Here is a 24,516-nt window from a genome sequence, read left to right on the forward strand (position 1 = left end):
CTGGAAAGCAATATGGTGCTTCCTCAGAGGTTGGAAATAGAAATACCTTATGATCCAGCAATTCCTCTACTTGGTATTTACCCACAAGAAATACGAACCATAACACGAGTAGATACATGCACACCAATATTCATAGCAGCATTATTTACAATATCCAAAAGATGGAGACAGCCTAAGTGCCCATCTATTGAAGAATGGATAAACAAACTCTGGTACATACACACAGTGGAATATTATGCTACCTTGAAGAATAGCAAAGAAGCTGCAAGCCACTGCATAACATGGATGAACCTTGAGGACATTTTGTTGAGTGAAATGTCAGTCACAAAAGGAGAAATACACATAGGACTACTATTGTAAAAGACTAAGGGAAAAAAAGAAGATTCTCTTTGTTTTTTCTAGGTAGCCACAAAAACTGGAAATAATGTTAGCACTTTTCTTTTTCATAGTCTTATTCCTTTTTCTGTACCGCTTAGGATTTGTTGTTGTTGTTGTTGTTGTTATGTGCTGTGGAGTCGGTTCCGACTCATAGTGACCCTCTGTAGGATTTCCGAGGCTATAAATCTTTATGGGAGCAGAAGGTCTCATCTTTCTCACGCGGAACACTTGGTATTTTCTAACTGCTGACCCTGAGGTTCGCAGCCCAATTCGTAACCACTACGCTACCAATGCATAGGATAGGTCTTGAATATCATGGTAGATTTCAGTAATCATAGAATTTTTTGTTTTTGTTTTTGAATTTGATGTAGGATTTCTAGTAAATCCTTTTGCAAAACTGAAGAAATACACTCCTGGTTCTAGTTTATGAATGGTTTTTATGAGTTACAAGTGTTGAAGTGTATTGAAAACATTTTTAACATTTGTTCATGTATTTGTGCTTGTCCCCTCATCTATATATGTACTGAATTACATGAAAATAACACATTTTAGTTAATGAACCTTCCTAGCATTTCTACCTGAAATAGGATATTTTGTTAGTGTAGTATGACTCAGTATACCACTTTGTTCAATTTGTTTATTTGTTAAGGTTTTTAAATCCTGTTTCTCACTCAGAGTCAAAAATTATGAAATTTCCTATGTTAGTCTTCTATGCAAGCATTAAGAAAATCTATTATTCATTTTGGTTGGTTATTACAGTATGCTCTCCTTGTAGAATAAGATGGAAGTTATTCATATATTTCTGTGTTCCTTGAGCCTTTAAATAACATGTTGTTATTGTTAAATGCTGTCAAGTCGGTTCTGACTCATAATGACCCCAATGGGGTTTCTAAGGAGTGACTGGTGGGTTTGAACTGCCACCCTGTGGTTAACAGTCCGGTGATTATCCTACAGAGCCACACCAGGACTCCTTAAATATCATGTTGTTGTTGTTAAGTACCATTGAGTCTGTTCCGACCCCAAGCAACCCTGTATAGGGTTTCTAAGGTATGGCTGGTGAACTGGAACCATCCACATTGTGGTTAAAACTGACATTGTAGTCCAGCACATTAACCCAGACCCCAACTTATGTAACGAATGATCTATTCTTTGAACTGTCTCCACCTGCAAGCATAAGGAAGCTTTCCCAGCTTCTTGAGTTCTGAGCAGCATAGCCTTACCCGTCCTCTCCTAAGGACACACAACATACCACCTGTGGGGAAATGCACCCTCTTCCTGGAGGTCCCAGGGAAGTGTACATTAGGGTGTTGCTTCAGGTCCAGCAGTGTCAAATCATCTCTGTCCTTGTCTCCTGACTCTGAAGTACCCTACCTTCTCCAGAAGCAGTAGTAGTTTGCTTGTGTGGTTTTCTCAAGAAAACTTATTGGGAGGGAACATCCATCTGCTATTATGGATTTAATTATGTTTATACAGTATATACCAGCTGCTCCGCGGGAGAAAGATGAGGCTTTCTACTCCCGTAAAGATTTACACCCTCGGAAACCCTATACAGGGTCGCTATGGGTCGGAACCGACTCGATGGCACATAACAACAACAACACAACAATACAGTATATGTTCTAGTCTTCTCTAAGTTCTTGGGCATGAGAAACAGGAAATGTGCTTAAGGTTCATTTTGATCATAGTGTTTGAAAGTACTTTGTTTTTTAAAATGATTTATTTTAAAAATAGCCAAGCTTCACTGGTGGTCATATATTAAAATAACTTTTACTTGTGATAAAGAGAGTGTTAGTTTCTGATATTGTGGGAACTGTGTATGATATACATTGCCCATTGGAAGGTAGCCCATTATATATGTCTAAAAGGTTTGAAAACTACTAATTTAAATATGATAGTGAAAATCAGTAGAAAAATAGGATTATGCTTATAAATATTTATATTTTATCTGTGCTCTTGTGCTGTATAGCTAAACTAGAAATTGATCTCTCTTTGGATTTAAATTTATTTCAGAATCTTAACAAAACTTCTGGAGGTGTCAGATGATCCACAAGTTTTAGCTGTTGCTGCTCATGATGTTGGAGAATATGTACGGCATTATCCACGAGGCAAACGGTATAAGAAAAAACATTGATTTCATTTGAATTTTCTGAAACCTTCAACTTAAAATCCTAGATAATGTTATTTCCTAAAGTAGAATAGTTTAGCAAGGGAATTTATGAAATTAATCAAATTAAGCTTATAATAATACTGGGAATTATGGTACACCTAATTCAAAATGGGTTGTGTAAAAATATAATTACATTTGTAAAATCTTTGGAAACCATATACAGGCTTGCTGTGAATTGGAACTGACTCAATAACACTTAATAAAAACAACAGCAACTGTAGAGTAGCCAACAGAGACCTACTGGAAATTTCATGTTAAAGATTTTCTTTGGTTTGTATGGTTTAATTCAATAGTCATTTTGTGAGCACTGGTTATTTTTCAACTACTGTTGTGCCACTATAGGTTAAGCACTGGGCTGTTAACCACAAGGTTGGTGGTTCAAATCCCCCAGCAGTTCCTTGGGAAACCTATACAGCAGGGGTGGAGAACCATTTTTCTGAAAAGATTTATAACATCATTTGCAAGCCCTACCAAATTATCAACTTAAAACTTAGTCTGAGATTCTTATGGGACAACATGAAGAGCAATAACTTATGGGTGGTTGGAATTCCAGAACAGGAAGAGGCAAAGAAAACCACAGAAGAGATAGTTGAAGAGCTGCTGGAAGAAATTTTCTATAACATCATGTAAGATGAATAAATAGTTGGACAGTATGGCCTTGGTGATAGAAATGATGCCAGAGATTGCATGATAGAATTTTGTAAGACCAACAACTTCTTCATTGCAAATACCTTTTAAAACAACATAAAAGGTGACTGTACACATGGACTTCACCAGATGGCACATGCAGTAGATTGTGTATACCTGTGGGAAGAGATGTTTGAAAAGCTTAAAATTGTCAGTTGAAACAAGGCAGGGGCAAACTTCGGAACAGACCATCAGTTGCTCATATGCAGGTTAAGGCTGAAGCTGAAAAAATTAAAACAAGTCCATGAGAGCCAAAATATGACCTTGAATATATCTCACCTGGAGTTATATACCATCTCAAGAACAGATTTGATGCATTAGACACTAAAGACCAAGGACAGAAACATCATACAGGAAGAAAGCATAGCAAAAAAAAAAAAAGGACCAAAATGAATGTTAGAAGAAACTCTGAAGCTTGTTTTTGAGCATACAGAAGCTAAAGCAAATGAAAAAGAATGAGGCAAAAGAGCTGAATAGAAAATTTCAAAGAGCGACTCAAGAAGACAGCGTAAAATATTATAATGAAAGACAGGGAGTTAGAAAATCAAAAGGGAAGAATACGCTCAGCATTTCTCAACTTGAAAGAACTGAAGAAAAAATTCAAGCTTTGACTTGTAATATAGGAAGATTCTGTGGGCAAAATGTTTAATGATGTAGAAAGCATCAAAAGAATATGGAAGGAATATACAAAGTCACTGTACCAACAAGAAATGGTTGATGTTTACCTCTTTCAAGAGGTGGTATGCTATAGGATCAAGAATCAATGGTACAGAAGGAACAAGTCCAAGTTGCTATGAAGGCATTGGCGTAAAACAAGGCTCCAGGAATAGACAGAATACAAATTGACAAATTTCATCAAACTGAGGCACATGCATCTATGCCAAGAAATTAAGACAATTACCTGGCTAACTTATTACAAGAGATCCATATTTATACCCATTCCAAAGAGAGATGACCAAATGGAATGCGGAATATATTGGACAATACCATTAATATCACATGCAAATAAGACTTTGCTAAAAATAATTTTTAAATGGCTGTAGCAGTACATTGACAGGTAACGGCCAGAGGTTTAAACGTTTGGGTATTCCAGAACAATGAATTGTGCTCATGAGGAACCTGTACATAAACCAAAAGGCAGGTGTTAGAACAGAACACGGGGATACCGAATGGTTTAAAGTCAGGAAAGGTGTGCACCTTGGTTCTATCCTTTCATCATACTTACTCAATCTGTATGCTGAGCACGTAATCCAAGAAGCTGGATTATATGAAGAGAAATGTGGCATCAGGCTCGAAGGAAGTCTCATTGCAACCTGTGATATGTGGACGGTACAACTTTGCTTGCTGAAATAGAAGAGGACTTAAAATATTTGCTAATAAAGATCAAAGACCACTGCCTTCAGTGTGGGTTACAACCCAATCTAAAGAAAACAAATATCTTCACAACGAGACCAGTAAATAATGTCATGAGAAGTGGAGAAAAGATGAAAGTTGTCAGGTGCTTCAATTTCCATTGATTCACAGTCAATGCTCATGGAAGCAACAGTCAAGATATCAAAAGACATATTACAACAGGCAAAAAATCTGCACAATACCTGTTTAAAGTGTTCAAGAGCAAAGACATGAGTTTGAGGACTAAGGTACGCATGACCCAAGCTAAGTAATTTTCAGTTGTCTCATATGCATGTGAAATTTGGACAGTGAATGAGGAAGACCTTTGAAGAATTGAAGGACGATACTAAAAGAACCATATATTAAAAGTATCATGAAATTCCAGAAAAAAAAAAAATTGTCTTTGAAAAAGTATAGCCAGAATCCTTCCTAGAAGCGAAGATGATGAGACTTCATCTGCTGTAAGACATGTTCTCAGGAGGGACCAGTCCCTGGGAAGAACATCATGCTTGCTAAAGTGGAAGGTCAACAAAAAAGAGGAAGAGCCCAACCAGATGGATTGACAAAGAGGTAGCAGCAATAGGCTCAAATGTAATAAGCAATTGTGAGCATGGCTCAGGACTGAGCAGGGTTTCATTCTTAAGTGCCTAGGATTGCTATGAGATGGACCCGACTTGACAGCACCTAGCTATATCAACAATACTCTGTTGATCTGTAGTGTTTACTCCAAATGAAGGACTACTCCACTCCCATCCAGAGACAAAATGGAATCCATATACTGGAAGTTAAGAATGCCACTTGGCCACTTTGGACTTCTCATGCTCTGGATAAATAGGCAAAGATAGGAGTTACTATATTGGCTGATACGATTGATCCTAATTTTCAAGGAAAATCAGATTGACACTACATAATGGAGGTAAAGAAGTATCTGTCTGGAATACTGAAGATTCCTTAGAATATCTCCAAGTACTAGAGTGTCCTGTGATTAAAGGCAATGGAAAACTACAGCAACCCAATTCCAACATGACTACTAATGGTCCAGAGTAATCTGAAATGACGGTTTGGGTCACCCCACCAAACAAATTACTGTGACCAGCTGAGGTGTTTGTTGAGGGCAAAGGGAATATGAAACAGGTGGTAGAAGAAGGTAATTCTAAATGATCACTTGACTAGTTACAGAAACAAGGACTAATTATTATTTCTTCCTTGTGTATGTGCATCAGTGGTTTTTTTGTATTTATGAAATAAATAAGTGATGTAAACAGGGCTAGTGTGTTTTCAATTGTACATGTTATTTGTATCATGCTAGATACAAGTAACACTTTATATTGATATTTATTTAGAGATTAGGTGTGGTTTAAGGAGATGTGTACAACAGTTGCCTAGTGGACTGTGATGGTTAAGGGTGTATGTTAACTTGCTGGGTCAGGATTGTCAGTGATTTGGCTGTTGTGAAGTGGCCATCCCTCATAATGAAATTTAATCACTTCCTTGATGTGTTCTGCTGTGAGTAGCCAGTTGATTGAAAGATGTTTTCTCAAGGTGTTGTTGTTGTTATGTGCCATGGAGTCAGTTCTGACTCAGAGCAACCCTGAATAGGGTTTCCGAGGCTGTAAATCTTTACGGGAGCAGAAAGCCTCATCCTTCTCCCATGGAACAGCTGGTAGTTTTGAACTGTTGACCTTCAGCTCACAGCCTGATTCATAGTCACTACGCTACCAGCTGCTTATAATAAATATGGACTTTCTTATAATGTTTGCTTACTTTTTTCTGGATCTGGATCCTACATCTGGCTTGTCATCATCTTTCCCCTGGTTCTTTGACTTGAGCCAACAACATACTGTATTGCCTCATGATCCTGGGAGTTGGTATCAGCCTGTGAGTCAGCTTCCTGCCATTTTTACCTATTAGCCTTAGATTCATTCGCCTTTTCAGTCAGCATCCTGCCAAATGATATACCTATCTTGGGTTCATTAGCCTGTGCATCTATGTGAGTCAGGAGAAGCCTCCAGCCTGACATCTGGCCCATGGACTTGGAATTTTCCAGCCTCTTCAGTTGCATGAGCCATTTTCTTGAAATAAATCCATCTCTCTATATATGGAAATCTGGTGTGACTCTGTGGGTTAATGCTCTGAACTGCAAAGTTAGTTTGAACTTCAAGGTCAGCAGTTCAAGCTTACCAGATGTTCCCTGGACACCCTGTACAGAGTCGCTGTGGGTCAGAACCAACTCGATGGCATTTAATAGAGAGAGAGAGCGAGAGAGCGTGTAGGCTAATGTGCTGGACTGCAAAGTCGTTTGAGCCACAAGATTGGTGGTTCAAGCTCACCAGCTGCTCCTTGGAAACCTTATATAGGGTCTCTATGGGTCGGAAATGACTCGACAGCACTTAACAACATATATATGTGTGTGTGCATGTGTGTGTGTATATATATATATATATACTTTACTGCTTTTGTTTCTCTGAATAATCCAGAAGACTAAGACAATGAGAAAGGAGAAAGTAAATGGAGGCCAAGGTAGAAAGTTTGGTGATAAGCCCAACATTGAAGAAGTTTGTGTATATCACAAGGTGTATGACCTTCTCAATACTGAGCCTCAGGACAGTAGCTCTGGGCCTTTGTGGAGGGAGAAAAAGGAGTGGAGATGTATGTGTCTATACCTGCTTTCAAACTCACCACTTGTGGTAGTATTTATTTCTTGGGGGGAGGAATAAGGGCAAGTGGCATATGGGGTGGCGAATGTATAGTGGAAGGCAACAATGGGCAAGAAGCATTCCTGCCAACCCTCTTTCAAGTAGCTGTATGTATACTTACATGAGGTTGATAGTTTGAATATGTAGTTTGTGGTGAAATAATACAACTTCATCCTCCCATCACCCCCTAACATCTCTTTAAAATTTATTTGGGGATAGTAATATTTCCATGCTTTTGAATGAAAACCTGTCAGGCCTCACCACTTTCTGTTCATCCTTAGATGATAGATAGCCTTGTTACTGGTGTTAGGTGCCATTGAGTCATTTCTGACTCATAGTGAACCTATGTACAGCAGAACAAAACACTCATCATTCCTGTTTTTGAGCCTACTGTTACAGCCAGGGTCAGTCCATCTTGTTGAAGGTCTTCCTCTTTTTCACTGACTTTTATCAAGCATGATATCCTTTTCCAGGGAGAGGCCCCTCCTGTTCATATAACCAAAGTACGTGAGACAAAGTCTTGCCATATTACTTTCTCACCATTCCACTGTACTTCTCAGACAGATTTGTTTGTTCTGTGGAGTCCACAAGTCAACACCACAATACAAAGGCATCAAGTTTTCTTCTGTTTTTCTTATTCATTGAACAGCTTTCACATGCATACAAGGCAATTGAAAGTATCATGATTTGGATCAGGCACCTTTTAGTCTTCAAAGTGAGCCTTTGCTATTTAACACTTTAAGGAGATCTATTGCAGCAGATTTACTCAGTGCAATTTGTTGTTTGATTGCCTGACAGCTGCTTTCATGGGCTATGATTGTGGATCCAAATAAAATGAAATTATTTAAAACTTCAATATTTTCTCTGTTAACCATGATGTTGCTTATAGGTCAAGTAGATAACTTTATGGTCATTTAAAATTATAGAAATGTTTAGTGTTTAGTCCAAGATACTAAATTTTCCTCCAGTATTTCCCTCCATCCTGTTCTGGTGATCCTATTCTCTGCTTGCCCTGTGTCCTTTAGGTCATTCATTCTTCTTTACTCCTTCTGGGCCTGGGAAATGGGAAAGGAGTAGGTGTAAGGAAGCTGATACTTTCTTGTGCGAACTCTCTTCTGGATTCATTGTAGGTGCCTTTTCCTGGATCACTTAGCTGCAGCTCCCCCTAGGTTACAGTGAGCCTTTCTTGTGTTTCTTCTGACTTCTGGTGACTGTTGGTCCCATCAGCTGCCTCCAATCCCCTGTGCAAGGTGCCGTGCCTCTCAGGGTTATGACCAGCATCAGGTATTCTTGCCCTGCCACCTGCTCGTATCACCTTCTCATATCTTCTTACGGTAAACCTACAGCATGTGCAGGCCTTTCTCCAAGACACTTATTAAATGAGGCCAGAATAAGAATTGTTCGTAGATTTTGTAAGTTCCGCAAGTGGTATTCTCTCACAAATGCACTTTAGTGTCTGAAACCCGTGGACTTGGCATGTCAGTTGAAACTGAGGCAGGAGTTCCATGTTAACACCCAATCATGCACCTACATACATACCAGTTTCAATAGTTAAAAAAAAAATCGTACTCATCTGTCTGTGGTACTGCGGTAGCTTGTGTGCTGCTGTGATACTGGAAGCTATCCCATTAGTATTTTAAATACCAGAAAGAGCACCCATGGTAGACAGGTTTTAGCGGAGATTCTGGACTAAGCAGAGAGGAAGAAGAGGCAGACTGCTTCTGAATGGATAGCACTGAAAACTTTATGAATAACAGTGGAGCCTTGTCTGATATATTAATGGAATAAGCCCCTCAAGTTTGAAGGCATTCAAAATACAACTGAGAAAAGAGCTGCCTCTTCAGAGTAGAGTTGACCTAAACTCTACTTTGGAGTTAATTTTCAGGACCTTCCATTTGCTGATGGGGCACAACTCAAAATGAGGAGAAACAACTGCAAACATCCATTAATAATTGGAACATAGAATATACAAAATATGAATTAAGCATATATTTAAGTCATCAAAAAGGAAATGAAATGCATGAAGAGTGGTATCCTAGTCATCAGTAAGTTGAAATGCACTGTTACGGCAATTTTGAATTGGACAATCATGATTTACTATGCTAGGAATGACAGAATCAAGAGTAATGGTGTTCCATTCATCATCAAAATGCACATTTAAAGAACTACCTTGAACTACAATGCTGTTTGTGATTGTTGTTGTTAAGTACCATTGGTTCAGGTCTGACTCATAGTGGCCTTCTGTAGGGTTTTCAAAGAGTGACTGGTGAGTTTGAACCGCTGACCATGTGGTTCAAACCAACCTTATGTAGGCTTTATCCTACAGCACCACACCAGGATAATAACTATACACCTGCAAAGAAGACCAGTTAATATGACATTATTCAAATTTATACACCAAACAGTAAAGCTAATGATAAAGAAATTAAAGAATTCTATCAACTTCTGCAGTCTGAAATTGATCAAACATGTAATCAAGGTGCATTGATAATTACTGGTAACTGGAATATGAAAGTTGGAAACAAAGAGGAAGGATCAGTAATTAGAAAGTAGTACCTTCATGATACAAATGATGCTGTCGATCTCATGATAGAATTTTGCTAGATTAATAACTTATTTGTTACAAGTACCTTTTAAAAGGTGATGGACCTCATCAGATGGAACAAAAGGGGATCAAATTGACTATATATGTGGAAAGAGAATAAAGAAGCTCAATATCATCAGCCAAAACAAAGCCAGGGGCCAAGTGTGGAATAGATTACCAGTTACTCATTTGCAAGTTCAGGCTAAAACTGAAGAAAACAACTCCATGAAAGCCAAAATATGATCTTGACTATATCCCACATGAACTTTGAAACCATGGTAAGAATAGATTTGATGCATTAGATACTAATGACTGAAGCCCAGAAGAATTAAGGATGACATCAGTAACATCATACATGAAGAAGGCAAAAAGTCATTAAATACAAAAGAAAGAAAAAACCAAAATGGCTATCAGAAGAGACTCTGAAACTTGTTCTTGAGCACAGAGAAGCTAAAGCAACTGGAATAAGTGATGTAAAAGAGCTGAATGAAACTTTCAAAGGCCACCTCAAAAACACAAAGTAAAGCATTATAATGAAGTACACAAAGGCTTGGAATCAGAAAATCAAAAGAGAAAGACACACACAGCATTTTTTAAGCTTAAAAAAAACACTGAAGGAAAATACAAGCCTTAGGTTGCAATATTGAAAGATTCTATAGGTAATGTTGCAGGAGGCATCAAAAGAAGATGAATACACAGAGTTAAACAAAAAATTGGTATACATTCAACCATTTCAGAAGACAGCATATGATCTAGAACCAGTGGTATTGAAGCAATGTATCCAAGCTACATTGAAGGTGTTGGTGCAAAATAAGGCTCCAGGAATTGACAGAATACAAATTGAAATCTTTCAACAAATGGCTGCAGCACAGGAAATGGTCACTCATTTATATCAAGAAATTTGGAAGACAGATACCAGGCCAACTGATTGGAGGAGATCCATACATATATCTATTCCAAAGAAAGATGATCTAATGGAATGCAGACTTCATTGAACAATGTCATTAATATCACATGCAAGTAAAATTTTGCTGAAGATAATTCAAAACAGGTTGCAATAGTACATTGATAGGGAGCTGCCAGAAATTTGGATTCTTAGAAGAGTATGTAGGATGAGGGATATCATTGTTGGCATCAGATAGTTTTTGGCTGATAACAGAGAATGTCAGAAAAATGTTTACTTGTGCTTTATTGACTATGTAAAGTCATTTAACTGTGTGGATCAAAGCAAACTATGGGAGTTCCAGAACATTTAATTGTGTTCATGAGGAACCTGTACATAGACCAAGAGGCAGTCATTCAGAGAGAACATGGGAATACTGAATGGTTTAAAGTCAGGAAACATGTGAGTTAGCATTGTATCCTTTCACCATACTTAATTCAATCTGTATGCAGAGCAAATAATCTGAGAAGCTGGATTAGATGATGAATAACATGGCATCAAGATTGGATTAACAATCTTCCATAAGCAGATGACCTAACTTTGGGCTGCCAGAGGACAAACAAATCTGTCTTTGAAGAAGTATGGACAAATTGCTCCTTAAAAGTGATGATGGGGAGACTGTGTCTCACATACTTTACATATGTCAGGAAGGACCAATCCCTAGAGAAGAACATCATATTTAGTAACGTCAAAAGTCAATTAGAAATGGGAAGACCCCCAGTGAGATGAAGTGACTCACTGGCAGCATAATGGGGTCAAACATAACAACAATTGTGAGGATGACACGGTGAAGCAGTGTTTTATTTTGTTGTACATTTGGTCCCTATGAGTCAGAACCAACTTGATGGCACCTAACAACAGCAGCAACATAATATTGGTAATGATTACAAAGATTTTGGGTAAATTTGTGTTAAATTAAATAATTCATCCACAAAACAGTTCTTATGGGCAAAGAATGGACATGGAAATCCATACTTTTGGGCTGGAGCTAAGATATACCATTGCTAAGAAATAGCCCAACGATGCACTTACAGAAGAGAGAACCTCTTTCCAATTATACTTTCATTCTACTTCCACATCTGCATTAAATGGATGTCTAGGATGTTGGGGGTAGGAAGCAGCATCAGTCATTGTGGTGCTCAGATGGCAATATGAATTCTCCCCTCTGTTTCATTGCTAACAAGACATGGGCAAATAAGTATTTTCTAGTTTGGTAATTGATAATTCAATGCGCAACAGGGCACACTGAGCCATGTGAGTTCCTTGTTGCTGAACCTTATTCCTGATTTAAAGACTTTAGTGTTTTTAATTTCTATTTGCTATCATTTCTCCCCATAGCTATTTTAGGCTATTCATAGCCTTTATGAGAGATATTGTTGTTGTTGTTAACTGTCGTTGAAATGGTTTCAACCCCTGTGTAGGGTTTCCAAGAAGCTTGCTGACCTCATGGTTAAACTGACTTTGCAGACCATTGCATTAAACCACAGCGCCACACAGATAGTACCTGAAAAGTGCCTGAGAGATAGTGAATGCTGAGTAAATGTTTGCCATTATAATTAATCTGAGTTTCAGTAATGATATGCTACAATACCTAGGTACTTTTGCCACAGTAAAGGTCTATTTTGTTTGAAGATCTTGCATTATTATAACTATGAGAATGAAATTTGATGAAAAGTGAAACTGGACAATACCAGTCTAAACATACTCTCACATTGTTTTCACTTAGTACCTATAGCATATTCTGATTAAACATAGTATTTCAAATAAATCGGTTTAATTGCCAATGAGACCGCATAGCATATTCTATCAGTATGAGAAAGAGTTGTTGTTGTTAAGTACTGTTGAGTTGGTTCCGATTCATAGTGACCCTGTATACGGTTTCCAAGGAGAGGCTGGTGAGTGTGAACCAAACCATGGATCGGAACTGACTCAGTGGCACTTAACAACAGCAGTGTAATATTGGGCATAGATAGATAAGGCTTCCCTGAGAAAGTGACAAGCCAAGATCTGAATGAGGAATAGAGATAGTCTATATGAAGAGGGATGGAAAAGCTGGAGTAGAAAATGGCACTTAAAACCATTAAGAATCTTGTTCAGGAAATTAACATGACTTCTAGTGAGTGTTTTTAACCATGTTTCTCCTGTGTATGCTAAAGCCTGTATCTCATTTAGCATGATTACTGATGGAAATTATGTTATTGTTAAGGGTATCTGTTATTGTTGTTAAGTACTGTTGAGTCTGTTCCGCCTCATAGTTATCCTGTATTGGGTTTCCAGGGAGCAGCTGTTGAACTTGAACTGCCAACCTTAACAGTTCAAACCGACTTTGCAGTCTAGCACATTAACCCACAGCACCACAAATTAGTTGATGTTTCATGTACTCACTCTAAAAATAATGGTAAAAATACAGCTATCCAGAAAACTTTGTAATCTGGGTTGATGCTATTTTCCTGGATCAAGAAATGAGACTAACAGGATTCAGTTAGGAATTCAAAAGAGAAACTATTTGAATACTTTTTATCTGTGATTCAGAGAAAATTATATTTAAAAAAAGACTTGTTTTCTGTTGACTTGTTGTTAAGTGCTATAAAGTTGGTTCCAACTCATAGTAACCCTGAAGAGGGTTTCTGAGGAGCAGCTGGTGAGTTTGACTGCTTTATTGCAACTTAACAACAACGACAACAAAAATTTGTTGGCAAGTGTTTGAACTTCCTGCTTACTACCAGCATGAATTTAAAAGTGATCGAAGCATCCTCACCACATCATTTCTGCTTCACAGGGTTATTGAACAGCTTGGTGGAAAGCAGTTGGTAATGAACCACATGCACCATGAAGACCAGCAAGTCCGCTACAATGCTCTGCTGGCTGTGCAGAAGTTAATGGTGCACAACTGGTATGTGATGACTTCCTCATGCTCACACATCCCTCTGAACGATCTCATGAAACTGTTCTGAAAGTTTCACATCCTTGCTCTGATGGATGATAGTTTTTAAAGTCAATGATTTTGATTAAAAATCTGGAAATTTTATTTATTCAGAGCAATGCTATGATAGTTAAAATTTTTTTTACTGTGTCTATTTTTTCAAGAAATATACATTCAAAATACCAATGACAAAAAAAAGCTTCAGAAGTAACTAAATGACCCTTGAGACATACGTGAATTATTCTTTTTTGGACTTCAGTGGGATAAAATTGGACAATTGATTACTTTGAAGATTAGTTTTGCAAGGTTTAACTACTCAGCATATCGTTATTTTGATTGAATTCTACCAGTTCACAGAAGAGCACTAAAAATGAATTGTTCAATTTAGCTTCAGCGCTCACATTTCGCTCATTATAGCCTTTGGCTTTTTTTTTTTTTTCTTAAATGTTTTATTATAAATTATGTGATAGTTTACATGGGAGAACATTAATTTTACATTCATTCTATCGTATATCGTCTCATTGCCTTAGTTACAATCCCCTCCATGCATCATCAATCAACCAAAGGGTATACCCTGCAATTCTTCCCCCTATACCTCCCAGGTCTTCAACACACAGTCGAGCCTTTGGCTTTTGAAGTAACCAGAGTCATATTGTTTTCTGCTTTAATCAAAATTATTGCCCTATTTGAACCACTTTAAACAAGATAAATGAAAGAATGCTGCTTAGACTTATTCTGGCCTTCTGTATGAATGAAGGAACCAGGGTCTCTTGGCTATGTTCAGTGTTCTTCTCAATAGTTCACATACCTCTGTGTTCCCTTCCCTGGGGAAACATGTCTGCTAAGACATGATGAACAGGTAGACATGACTCATAGCTGATGGTAATGTTACCAGTCCTTCCAAAAGGAAGAATTAATGGAGCATTAGAATGGGTTTTGAATGATGTGGGCTAACACAGGAGTGTTGCTGTTGTTTCATGTTGTATGTCATGCTCTTGCTACTTCAGGGCTTTTCTTATAGATCTTGAAATTCCTTTCAATAACTACTTTTTGAGCACTTAACAAATCTGTCTTAGAAAAAGTATAGTCAGAATGCTTCTCAGCAGGGAGAATGATGAGACTGTTCTGTGTACTTTGGACATGATGTTAGATGGGTTGTATTACTGGAGCAGGATATCATGTTTGGTGAAGTCGAGTGTCAGAAAGAAGAAGACCCTGGACAAGATGGAGTGACGCAGTGACTGTAACTGGGCTGATACAAAAATGAAAATGATGATATTGCAGGCCTGGGAAGTTTCCTGCTATTGTGTGTAACATTTATATTAGTTGGAAATGACTTGATGGCACATAGAAACAGCAACAAACTTTGGAGCCTGCTGTTCTAAGTGTTAGGCTCTGGATAGAGTGGAAGGGTGTATAACTTTCTTTAGTGTGGTTGGAGAGATGTCTCTGAATCAGCCAACCAGTGAAGCTCAAGACAGTGATGATGAAAAGGAGCCAGATAATCCAGCTCAGTTATTGGAGTGAGCATTTCATATGAGGTACAAGGAATGAGAGGCTAAAGGCCATAGGCAGGAATAAGCTTGGCTTATTTAAAACAATGCTTACAGACATGTTAGGGTATCATAAGTTGGAGTGGTGTTGCTATTGGCGTTCAGTAGTTAAGAGCCTAAGGATGCCACTGAACATCTTGCTATACACTGGACATCCCTCAACAACATAATTATTTATCCCCAAATGTTAATAGTACCAGGGTGAGAAATTGTAACTTGAAAAGTAGAAAGAAGACAACATGGGAAAAGATGGGCTAGGCGGTAGGCAGGGGTGTGATCATGTAGGCTCTTGTATGCTACTTTTATAAGATGAGTTGAAAGTCATTATGGTTTTTAATTGGAGGAAAGAGATTTGATTTATGTTTTCAAAATATCATGGATAATGGAGTTGAAGGATTAGTTTGAAAGCAAGACAGCCACATAGGAGAGTCTTATGGTGGTCTCAGGCAGAAGTAGATGGAGTAGGGTGATAAAAACTGAGATAACAAAAACTAGATGGGTTTGGACAGGTTTCAGATTTAGTGCAGGCAGGCCTTATGGATTTATTTTTATTTTTATTTTTTTTTTATTGTTGTTGTTTTAAATCCCTGTAGTGCAAAAAGAATGGGATCAAAGCAGATAGCATTCCAAGTATTTTTTAGGTAGCAGAAGGGGAGATGAGAATCAAGTTTGTCAGCAAAGCAAATACTTCATTGAATTTCCCTCTTTGTTTCATTTTACCCACTGTAAGTTTGAGCATAAATGAATTATTTAGTAATTTGACATCTCTTATTAACTCATCTGTCAGTTTGTTATATTATGGTGGCTTGCATGTTGCTGTGATGCTGGAAGCTATGCCACTAGTATTTTAAATACCAGCAGGGTCACCCATGGTGGTCAGTTTTCAAATGAGCTTCCAGACTAAGAGAGACTAGAAAGAAGGAGAGGCAGACTACATGTAAATATTTAGCTGCTGAAAACCTAAATGAATAGCAGTGGGAGCCCTGGTGTGGCGCTGTGGGTTGATGCACCAGACTGCAGAGCTGTTTGAACTGCAAAGTCGGTGGTTCAAGCTCACCACCTGCTCCTCAGAAATCCTATACAGGATCACTGTGGGTTGGAACCCACTCGGTGGCACTTAACAACGACTGCCAGATAGCACCAGAATATTGAATTTCAAAACATGATGAATAGCACCAGAATATTACCAGTTACAATTCTGGAAGATGAGCCCCTGAGGTTGGAAGGCACTGAAAATATGACTAGGGAAGGAAAAGCTGCCTCCTCAAAGAAGAGTGATGTCATGAATAGAGTAAAGCCTTTGGGTCCTTCATTTATGGATGGGCCACAACTCAAAGTGAAGAAAAGATCTATAAACATCCATTACTAATTGGAAAATGGAATGTATGAAGTATGAATCTAGGAAAATTGGAAGTTGTAATAAATGAAGTGGAACACATATATATCAATATCCTAGGCGTTAGTGAGTTGAAGTGGACTGGTATTGGCCATTTTGAATCTGACAATCACATTGTTTACTATGCCAGGAATGACATATTGAAGAGGAATGGTGTCGTATTCATCATGAAAACGAACATATCAAGATCTGTCTGGAAGTGCAACACTGTCTATGATAGGATAATTCAAATTCATATACCAAACACTAAAGGCAGTGATGATGAAATTGAAGAATTCAGCCAACCTCTTCAGTCTAAAATTGATCAAACATGCAATCAAGATGTACTAACAATTATTGGAGATTGGAAACAAAAAGGATCAGTCGTTGGAAAATATGGCCTGGTGATAGAAAAAAACAATGATGGAGATCGCATGATAACATTTTGTAAGACAAATGATGTACTTCAAGTACCTTTTTTCAACAGCATAGAAGATAACTATACACATGGCCCTCACCAGATAGAATACACAGAAATCAAATAGACTATAGCTGTGGGGAGAGATGTTGGAAAAGCTCCATATCATCAGCCAAAACAAGGCCTGGGACAGACTGTGGAACAGAACATCAGTTGCTCATATGCAAGTTCAGGCTGAAGGTGAAGAAAGTTAAAACAAGTCCACGAAAGACAAAAAAACGGCCTTGATCATATCCCACCTGAATTTAGAGAACGTCTCAAGGAGAGATTAATGCATTAGACACTAATGACCAAAGCCCAGAAAGAGTTATGGGATGACATTAAGAACATCATATGGGAGATAACAAAAGGTCTTTAAGGAGACAAGAAAGAAAGAAAAGACCAAAATGGGTTTCAGACATGCTAAAACTTGCTCTGCAGTGTAGAGATACTAAAACAAGTGGAAGAAATGAGGAGGTAAAAGAACTGAATAGAACATTTCCAAGGATAGCTTGACAAGACTAAATCAACTATTACAGTGAAATGTGCAAAAACCTGGAGTTAGAAAACAAAAAGAGGAGACCATGCTTGGCATTTCTCAAGCGACCAGAACTAAAAGAAAAATGTAAGCCTCGACTTGCAATATTGATGGATTCTATGAGCAAAATATTGAATGATACAGAAAGTATCAAAAGAAGATGGAATGAATACGTAGAGTCATTGTACCACACATAAATGGTTGGTGTTCAGTCATTTCCTGAGACAATGTATGATCCAGAACCAGTGATACTGATGGAAGAAGTCGAAGGTGCTCTGAAGACATTGTTGAAAAACAAGGTTCTGATAATTGATGAAATACAGATTGAAATCTTTCAACAAACTGATGCAACAATGGAGACACTTTGTCCAGAAATTTGGAAGTCAGTTACCCGACCATCTGACTGGAAGAGATCCATATCTGTGCCTATTCCAATGAAAGGTGACTAAACAGAATGTGGAAATCATCAGACAACATCATTAATATCACATGCAAGTAAACTTTTGCTAAAGATAATTTAAAATGCCTACAACAGTATATTAACAGGAAACTGCCAGAGGTTCAAGCCGGATTCAGATGTGGACATGGGATGAGGGATATCATTGCTGATGTCAGATGGATCTTGAATACCAGAAAACATGTTTTGTTGTTATTGTTAAGTGCTGTTGAGTTGGGTCTTACCCATAGTGAACCTGTATAGGGTTTCCAAGGAGCGCTGGTGAGCTTGAACTGCTGACCTTGTGGTTCAAACTTATCCTGCAGTCCAACACATTAACCCACAGTGTCGAACTAGGACTCCAGAAAGATATTTACATGTGCTTTATTGGCTATGCAGTGGCTTTTGGCTGTGTAGATCTTCACAAGCTATGGACAACAATGTGAAGAATGGGTATTCTGGAACACTTCATTTTGCTTATGAGGAACCTGTACATAGATTGAGACAAGTATTCAAACAGAACAAGTTGACATTGAATGGTTTAAAATCAGGAAAGGTCTGTGCCAGGGTTGTATTATTTCGCTGTATTTATTCAGTCTGTATGTTGATCCAATAATCTGAGAATCTGGTTTATATGAAGAAGATGGCATCAGGATTGGAGGAAGACTCATTAACAACTTTGCTTGCTGGAAGCAAAGAAGACTTAAAATACTTACTGATGAAGAATCAAAGACCACAAGCTTAGATATGGGTTGCACCTCAGTATAAAGAAACAAAAATCCTCATCACTCGACCAATAAATTATGATAAATGGAGGTGATTGAAATTGTCAAAGACTTCATTTTCCTTGGATCTAGTATCAACACTTGTGGAAGCAGCAGTTAAGAAATCAAACTACGTAATGCACTAGGCAAATCTGCTGCAACAGGCCTCTTTAAAGTGTTTAAGAACAAAGATACCTGTTTGAGGACTAAGGTGTGCTTGATCCAAGCCATGTGTTTCCTATAGTTTCATATGCGTGTAAAAGTTGGACAGTGAATAAGGAAGACCATAGAAGAATTGATACACTGCAGTTATGGTGTTTGAGAAGAATATTAAAAGTGCCATGTGCTGCCAGAAGAACAAACAAATCTATGTTGGAAGAAGTACATCCAGAATGCTTTTTAAAAACCAGGATGGCGAGACTTTGTCTCTCATGCTTCGGACATATTGTCAGTCCCTGGAGTTAGGACATCATGCTTGGTAAAGTGGAGGATCAATGAAAACAAGGAAGACCCCACAACAAGATGAATTGGCACAGTGGCCGCAGTAACGGGCTTGAGTATAACAATGGTTATGAGGATGATGCAGGGCTGGGCAGTTCTGTTGGGCATAAGGTTGCTAAAAGTCAAAACCAACTTGATGGCACCTAACATAATGATACCAAATTTATTTATATCTCCTGCTTGGAATTAGTTTGGATTTCATGATGTTTAGTGTAGTGGTTATGAATTGGGATGTGAACCTCAAGGTCAGCAGTTCCAAACTACCAGCTGTTCCGTGGGAGAAAGATGAGGCTTTCTGCTCCCGTAAAGATTTATAACCTCGGAAACCCAATACAGGGTTGCTATGGGCTGTAATCGACTCGACGGCACTTAACAACAACAACAGCTGAAGCTGCTGCTTGTATTTGCCAAATTCTGTGAAAACAGATTTATTAGTTTTATTTTCCTGTTTCATTGACTTTGTTAATGTTGAAATATGTTCATTTTTAATAATAAAATTAATTCATTTTGGTATTTCTTCTCTAGATGGATTATTGTTCGGCTTAGAGGATTCATTTTATTTGTAATGTATATTCTGATGTGGAAGATGTGTGAAAGAAAGCAATATAATATGACATTTTCCTTTGCCAGCAGAGACAGGTTTTTAGTTGAGAATTTTTGTTGTTCAAATAATCATGCACTAAAGTTGAAATGTTTGAAATTAGATTTTTTCCCCCTGAATTAGATGACTTAGTCTCTAATTTTTTGACGCATGATTATACATGAAAGAACAAATGTCTTTCTAGGCAGAAACTGATTTATTCACTGTTCATCATTGACTGTGCTATCCTCTCTCATTTTTGTGCCAAGGTATTTTAAAAATGTAAAGATTTTTTTCAGTTTAATGTTTTAATTATGATAAGTCTCCTTTGTATTAGATGGAAAAGCATGGTGGTGGTTGTTACGTGCCGTGGAGTTGGTTCCCACTCATAGCGACCTTGCACAGGGTTTCCGAGGCTGTAAATCTTTACAGGAGCAGAGCGCCTCATCTTTCTCCCGCAGAATAGCTGGTGGTTTCAAACTGTTGACCTTAAGGTTAGCAGCCCAACTCGTAACCACTGTGATACCAGAGCCCCTTAGATGGAAAAGCATAGACATCAATATATTCCTGTACTTTTTAAAGCATTTTTTACATAGAAGAAGATTAGAATTCTTAGTGACTATGGCTCTTTCTAAGGAGCTCTGGTAGCGTAGTGGTTACTAGTCAGGCTGCCAACCTCAAGGTCAGCAGTTCAAAACTACCAGTGGTTCTGCGGGAGAAAGATGAGGCGCACTGCTCCCGTAAAGATTTACAGCCTCGGAAACTCTGTGCAGGGTCACTATGAGTCAGAACCGACTCCACGGTACTTGCCAACAACAACAACGGTTCTTTCTACTATATAGTGAAAATTGCTCAAGCAGTAGCAATTTGTTTCAATGTTAGATTAATATGTGGCACTATGAGTTAGATGTGGGGCTGCAAGCTCGTCAGTTCAAACCCACCAGCCAAAACCCACCAGCAAGTCCACAGGGAGAAAAGAAGCTTTCTGTTCCCATAAAGATTTGTAGTCTTGGAAACCTATATAGGTTTCATCTGGGTCAATATCTTTATTTATTGTTGTTATGTGCCGTGGTGTCGGTTCCGACTCATACCAACCCTGTACAGGGTTTCGAAGGCTATAAATCTTTACGGTAGTAGAAAGCCTCATCTTTCTCCCACGGAACAGCTGGTAGTTTGGAACTGCTGACCTTGTGGTTCGCAGCCCGATTCGTAACCACTACGCTACCAGAGCTCCTTTATCTTTATACAGGCAATCAAATTGTCTTTATTAAAACCATGGCAGTAGAAGGCTGCTTTTTAGCCTACTTAAGTAGTAGCTTATCAGCATTATGGCACTAGTGTTTTAAAAGAAATATTTATTGATTGAATTTTACAGAACACTCTTGAAGCTGTTTACTCTCATACCAAATAAAAACTTGAAAACCGATTGACTTTGTATTCTCAGTATTTTTTGTCTGATTTAAATTAAAATTAGTTTTAATAAATAATGTATATTATGTAGTAGAACAAATTAGTCAAAAAGTATAATTATGTACACAATTGGAACAGATGCCTATCTGAAAGCAAATGACAACAGCTTTTTACAGTTATTTGTTTGTTTTCTATAGCAATTGTTTTTTTCTACACACCCTATTTTTTCATTTGCTTTCTACCCTAAATTATTTTAAATTTTTTGATAATGGATTATTATTAGTGTTTCTGTTTATTGAACTAAATCATAATTTTTGATATATTAAACTTAACATTTTTTTTTACTTAATTATTGTTTTAAAATTTCATTATAAGTATAAAGTGGATGGGTACTTTTGAAATCATGGAACTGGGCTGACTGTATCTTGATTCGGATCCAGTGTTAAGGAATGAAATAGCAAGTTTCTTGATAATGCAGGGATAAATTTGAGTTTATACAACATGAAGTTTTACATTATATACTACTTATTGAATTATTTTTGATAATTTTATGATTGATTTCAAAATTATTTCAGTTAATAGTAGGTCTTAGAATAATCAGTGTTTCTCCCTTCCACTTGTGTATCTGTAGTTACAGGGAATCATTTTGATTACAGATAGTGTAACTGATTTGTGTTGGGGATGCTGGAGTGAGACTAAAGCTGCTAGCGAGGGAGGCGATGGCTGCCACTTGGGGGCCATCCCTGCTCACATGCCCTCTCACAGGGCCTTGCAGCTCTCTTATCTCACAGCAGTGGCATTTCTGTGCATCCTTGCTTTTTGAGCAGTGCTGGATTTTTTTTTTTTTTAATGTTAATAAATTTAGTAAAATGCATAAATAGTGACAACTTACTATAGAGAAAGTTTGTAGATACTCCCAGTTTTTACTTTGTAATATAACATCATAAAATGTCATCATTTTTCTCCTACAGAATGATTTTAAATATTATCAGCCTCTAATTCAGAAGCAATATATGTGCATATGGACAGATCAGGACTTCAGGAAAGAAACACTGAATTTTGTAGGTAGAGGATCTCATGGAGAATTTCCCATTTGTGTTCCTAGCTTCTTTTTTTCTTCTAAGCAGAATAATAAGTTATACAAATGTTATCTACCCTTTTGTATCTTTAATGTATGCATAGGTTTAATAACAGGAAAACTCCCAGGCCAAGTGTTTGAATGCATGCTGCTGTGTTCTCTGATGTTAACATCTGTTTGTGACAATCTTAATGGTCCTGTAAGTGATTATGAACGGAATCAAAGGAGAAGAACCTTATATATTTTAACCCTTCAGCATTAATAGTCTTTAATGCCCTAACATTCCATAAGAATTTTTAACAAACACATAACATTCACAGATTTAATATTTTCTAGAATTAATTTAGAAAATTGTGGTCTCTCTTGGGAGCCTTGGATCTTCAACAGTGTTTTTATGACATTTCTAGTGGTTAAACCTTTGAAATTGTCATTAGTATTGTGCTGGATTTGTTTGTGTGTTTTAATCTAAAAAATATTTTTTAGATTTTAAAAACTACTAAACCAGGCCGAAGGGAAGAGGAATTATTTATAGTTTTTATCCCATCATCAACTGAACAGCTCCATCTTTCACTTTGCTAGTTAGGGTTGTTTAGAAATAATACTAACTTCTTTTTCTGGACATGGTGTGACATTTAATGACAATTGATTTTGAAGATACCTGCATAACATAAATCTTAGATTGCTACTTGAACTGTGTTTTACAGGTCCATCAGAAACCAAGCAAAACCAACACATGCACTTGACACTACAGGTCTTTACAACTTAGTCCCATGCATCTTGAAATTTTTATTTAATTTTATTTTACATTGTAAAGTACATAAACTCAATTAGCTATTAGTGATTTTATATTCTCTATTGTTGAAGTGGTTATTATCCACTTCTTCAGAATGTTTATTTAGGTTGGTACTTTGTAATAATCAAATAAACCTAATAGAGTATGCTAGAAAATAAAAATCCAGCAAACCTTATTTACTCATCTAAGGGATTTAATTAGATGAGTAAATATTGGAGTCCTGGTGTGGCATTGAGGATTAATGTGCTGAACTGCAAGGTTTGCTTGAATCATAAGGTCAGTGGTTCAAACTCACCAGTTGCTCCTTGGAAACTCTTTAAGGGTTACTATGAGTTGGAACCGTCTCGATGGCACTAAACAACAACAAGGGATTTAATTAATTTTTTAATTACTTTCATAGTTTCCTTTTTCTTTTTAAGTTTTATTGTGAATGGAGTGATAGTTTACATGGGAGAACATCAGCTTTACAAAATTCATCCTATTGTATTTCGTTTCATTGCAATGATTACAATCCCCTTCATGCATCATCATTCAACAGCATTTGCTTCCATTCCCTCTGTTTTTTTTTTTTGCATGTACACCGAAGCACTCAGGAACATATAACCATTCAAACAACCAAAGGGTACACCCTGCAAGCCTGTCCCCCGGCCATCAGCACACAGCCCCTCTCCCTCCAGGTGCTCCATCTCTCCACGTTATCATCTCTGCCTTTTTAAGTGTGATAATCTTGATGGGGATGTAAAAGAAGTCATGAAGAATGGAAATGAGGTGACAAGGTTTTATTGAAAAGTCTGGGGAATCTGTCCAAGAAGGAAAAAAAAACCCAAACATGATGATAGGCCTGTCATCATAAGAAAGACATCCTTTGATGTAAAATTTTCTTTAACTTTTTATTTTGAATTGAATGAAGCTTAACAGACAAGAGATTAGCTTTACCTTCAACCGATCATACACTTTGTTCATCTGAATGATTTCAATCCCCTCTCCGCAACAAGTTATCCTACTTCCTCCCTGTGAATCCCCATTTACAGCTTACATTTCACAAATGAATTAAGCAAAAATATTTGGTGTACACGTACAAAACAAAAAACATGTATTCATGTAAATGTCCAAAGGGCACATTTTGCACACCTGCCTTCTGCCCACAGGCACACAGCCTTTCTCAGTCCATGGGCCTAGAGTCCACAGCTGCTCTATTTCTCCATGCCAGTGCCTCTGCCACTGTCTCTGCCACCACGCCCCGCCCCCCTCCCCCCTCCAG

General features: G+C 37.6%; 1 protein-coding gene across 2 annotated transcripts in view; it reads left to right on the forward strand.

The window, feature by feature from the left end:
* Positions 1-24,516, forward strand: part of LOC102837000 (V-type proton ATPase subunit H-like) — a 188,371-nt gene that overhangs the window by 108,333 nt on the left and 55,522 nt on the right. For both annotated transcript variants that reach the window (XM_006871856.1, XM_006871857.1), the window contains 2 exons: positions 2,389-2,490; positions 13,627-13,740. In XM_006871856.1, coding sequence (XP_006871918.1) covers positions 2,389-2,490; positions 13,627-13,740 — 216 coding nt within the window. The remainder of the gene's footprint in view (positions 1-2,388; positions 2,491-13,626; positions 13,741-24,516) is intronic.

Source organism: Chrysochloris asiatica, unplaced genomic scaffold (assembly GCF_000296735.1).
Source record: "Chrysochloris asiatica unplaced genomic scaffold, ChrAsi1.0 scaffold00176, whole genome shotgun sequence".
In the NCBI taxonomy this organism is placed as follows: Eukaryota; Metazoa; Chordata; class Mammalia; order Afrosoricida; family Chrysochloridae; genus Chrysochloris; species Chrysochloris asiatica.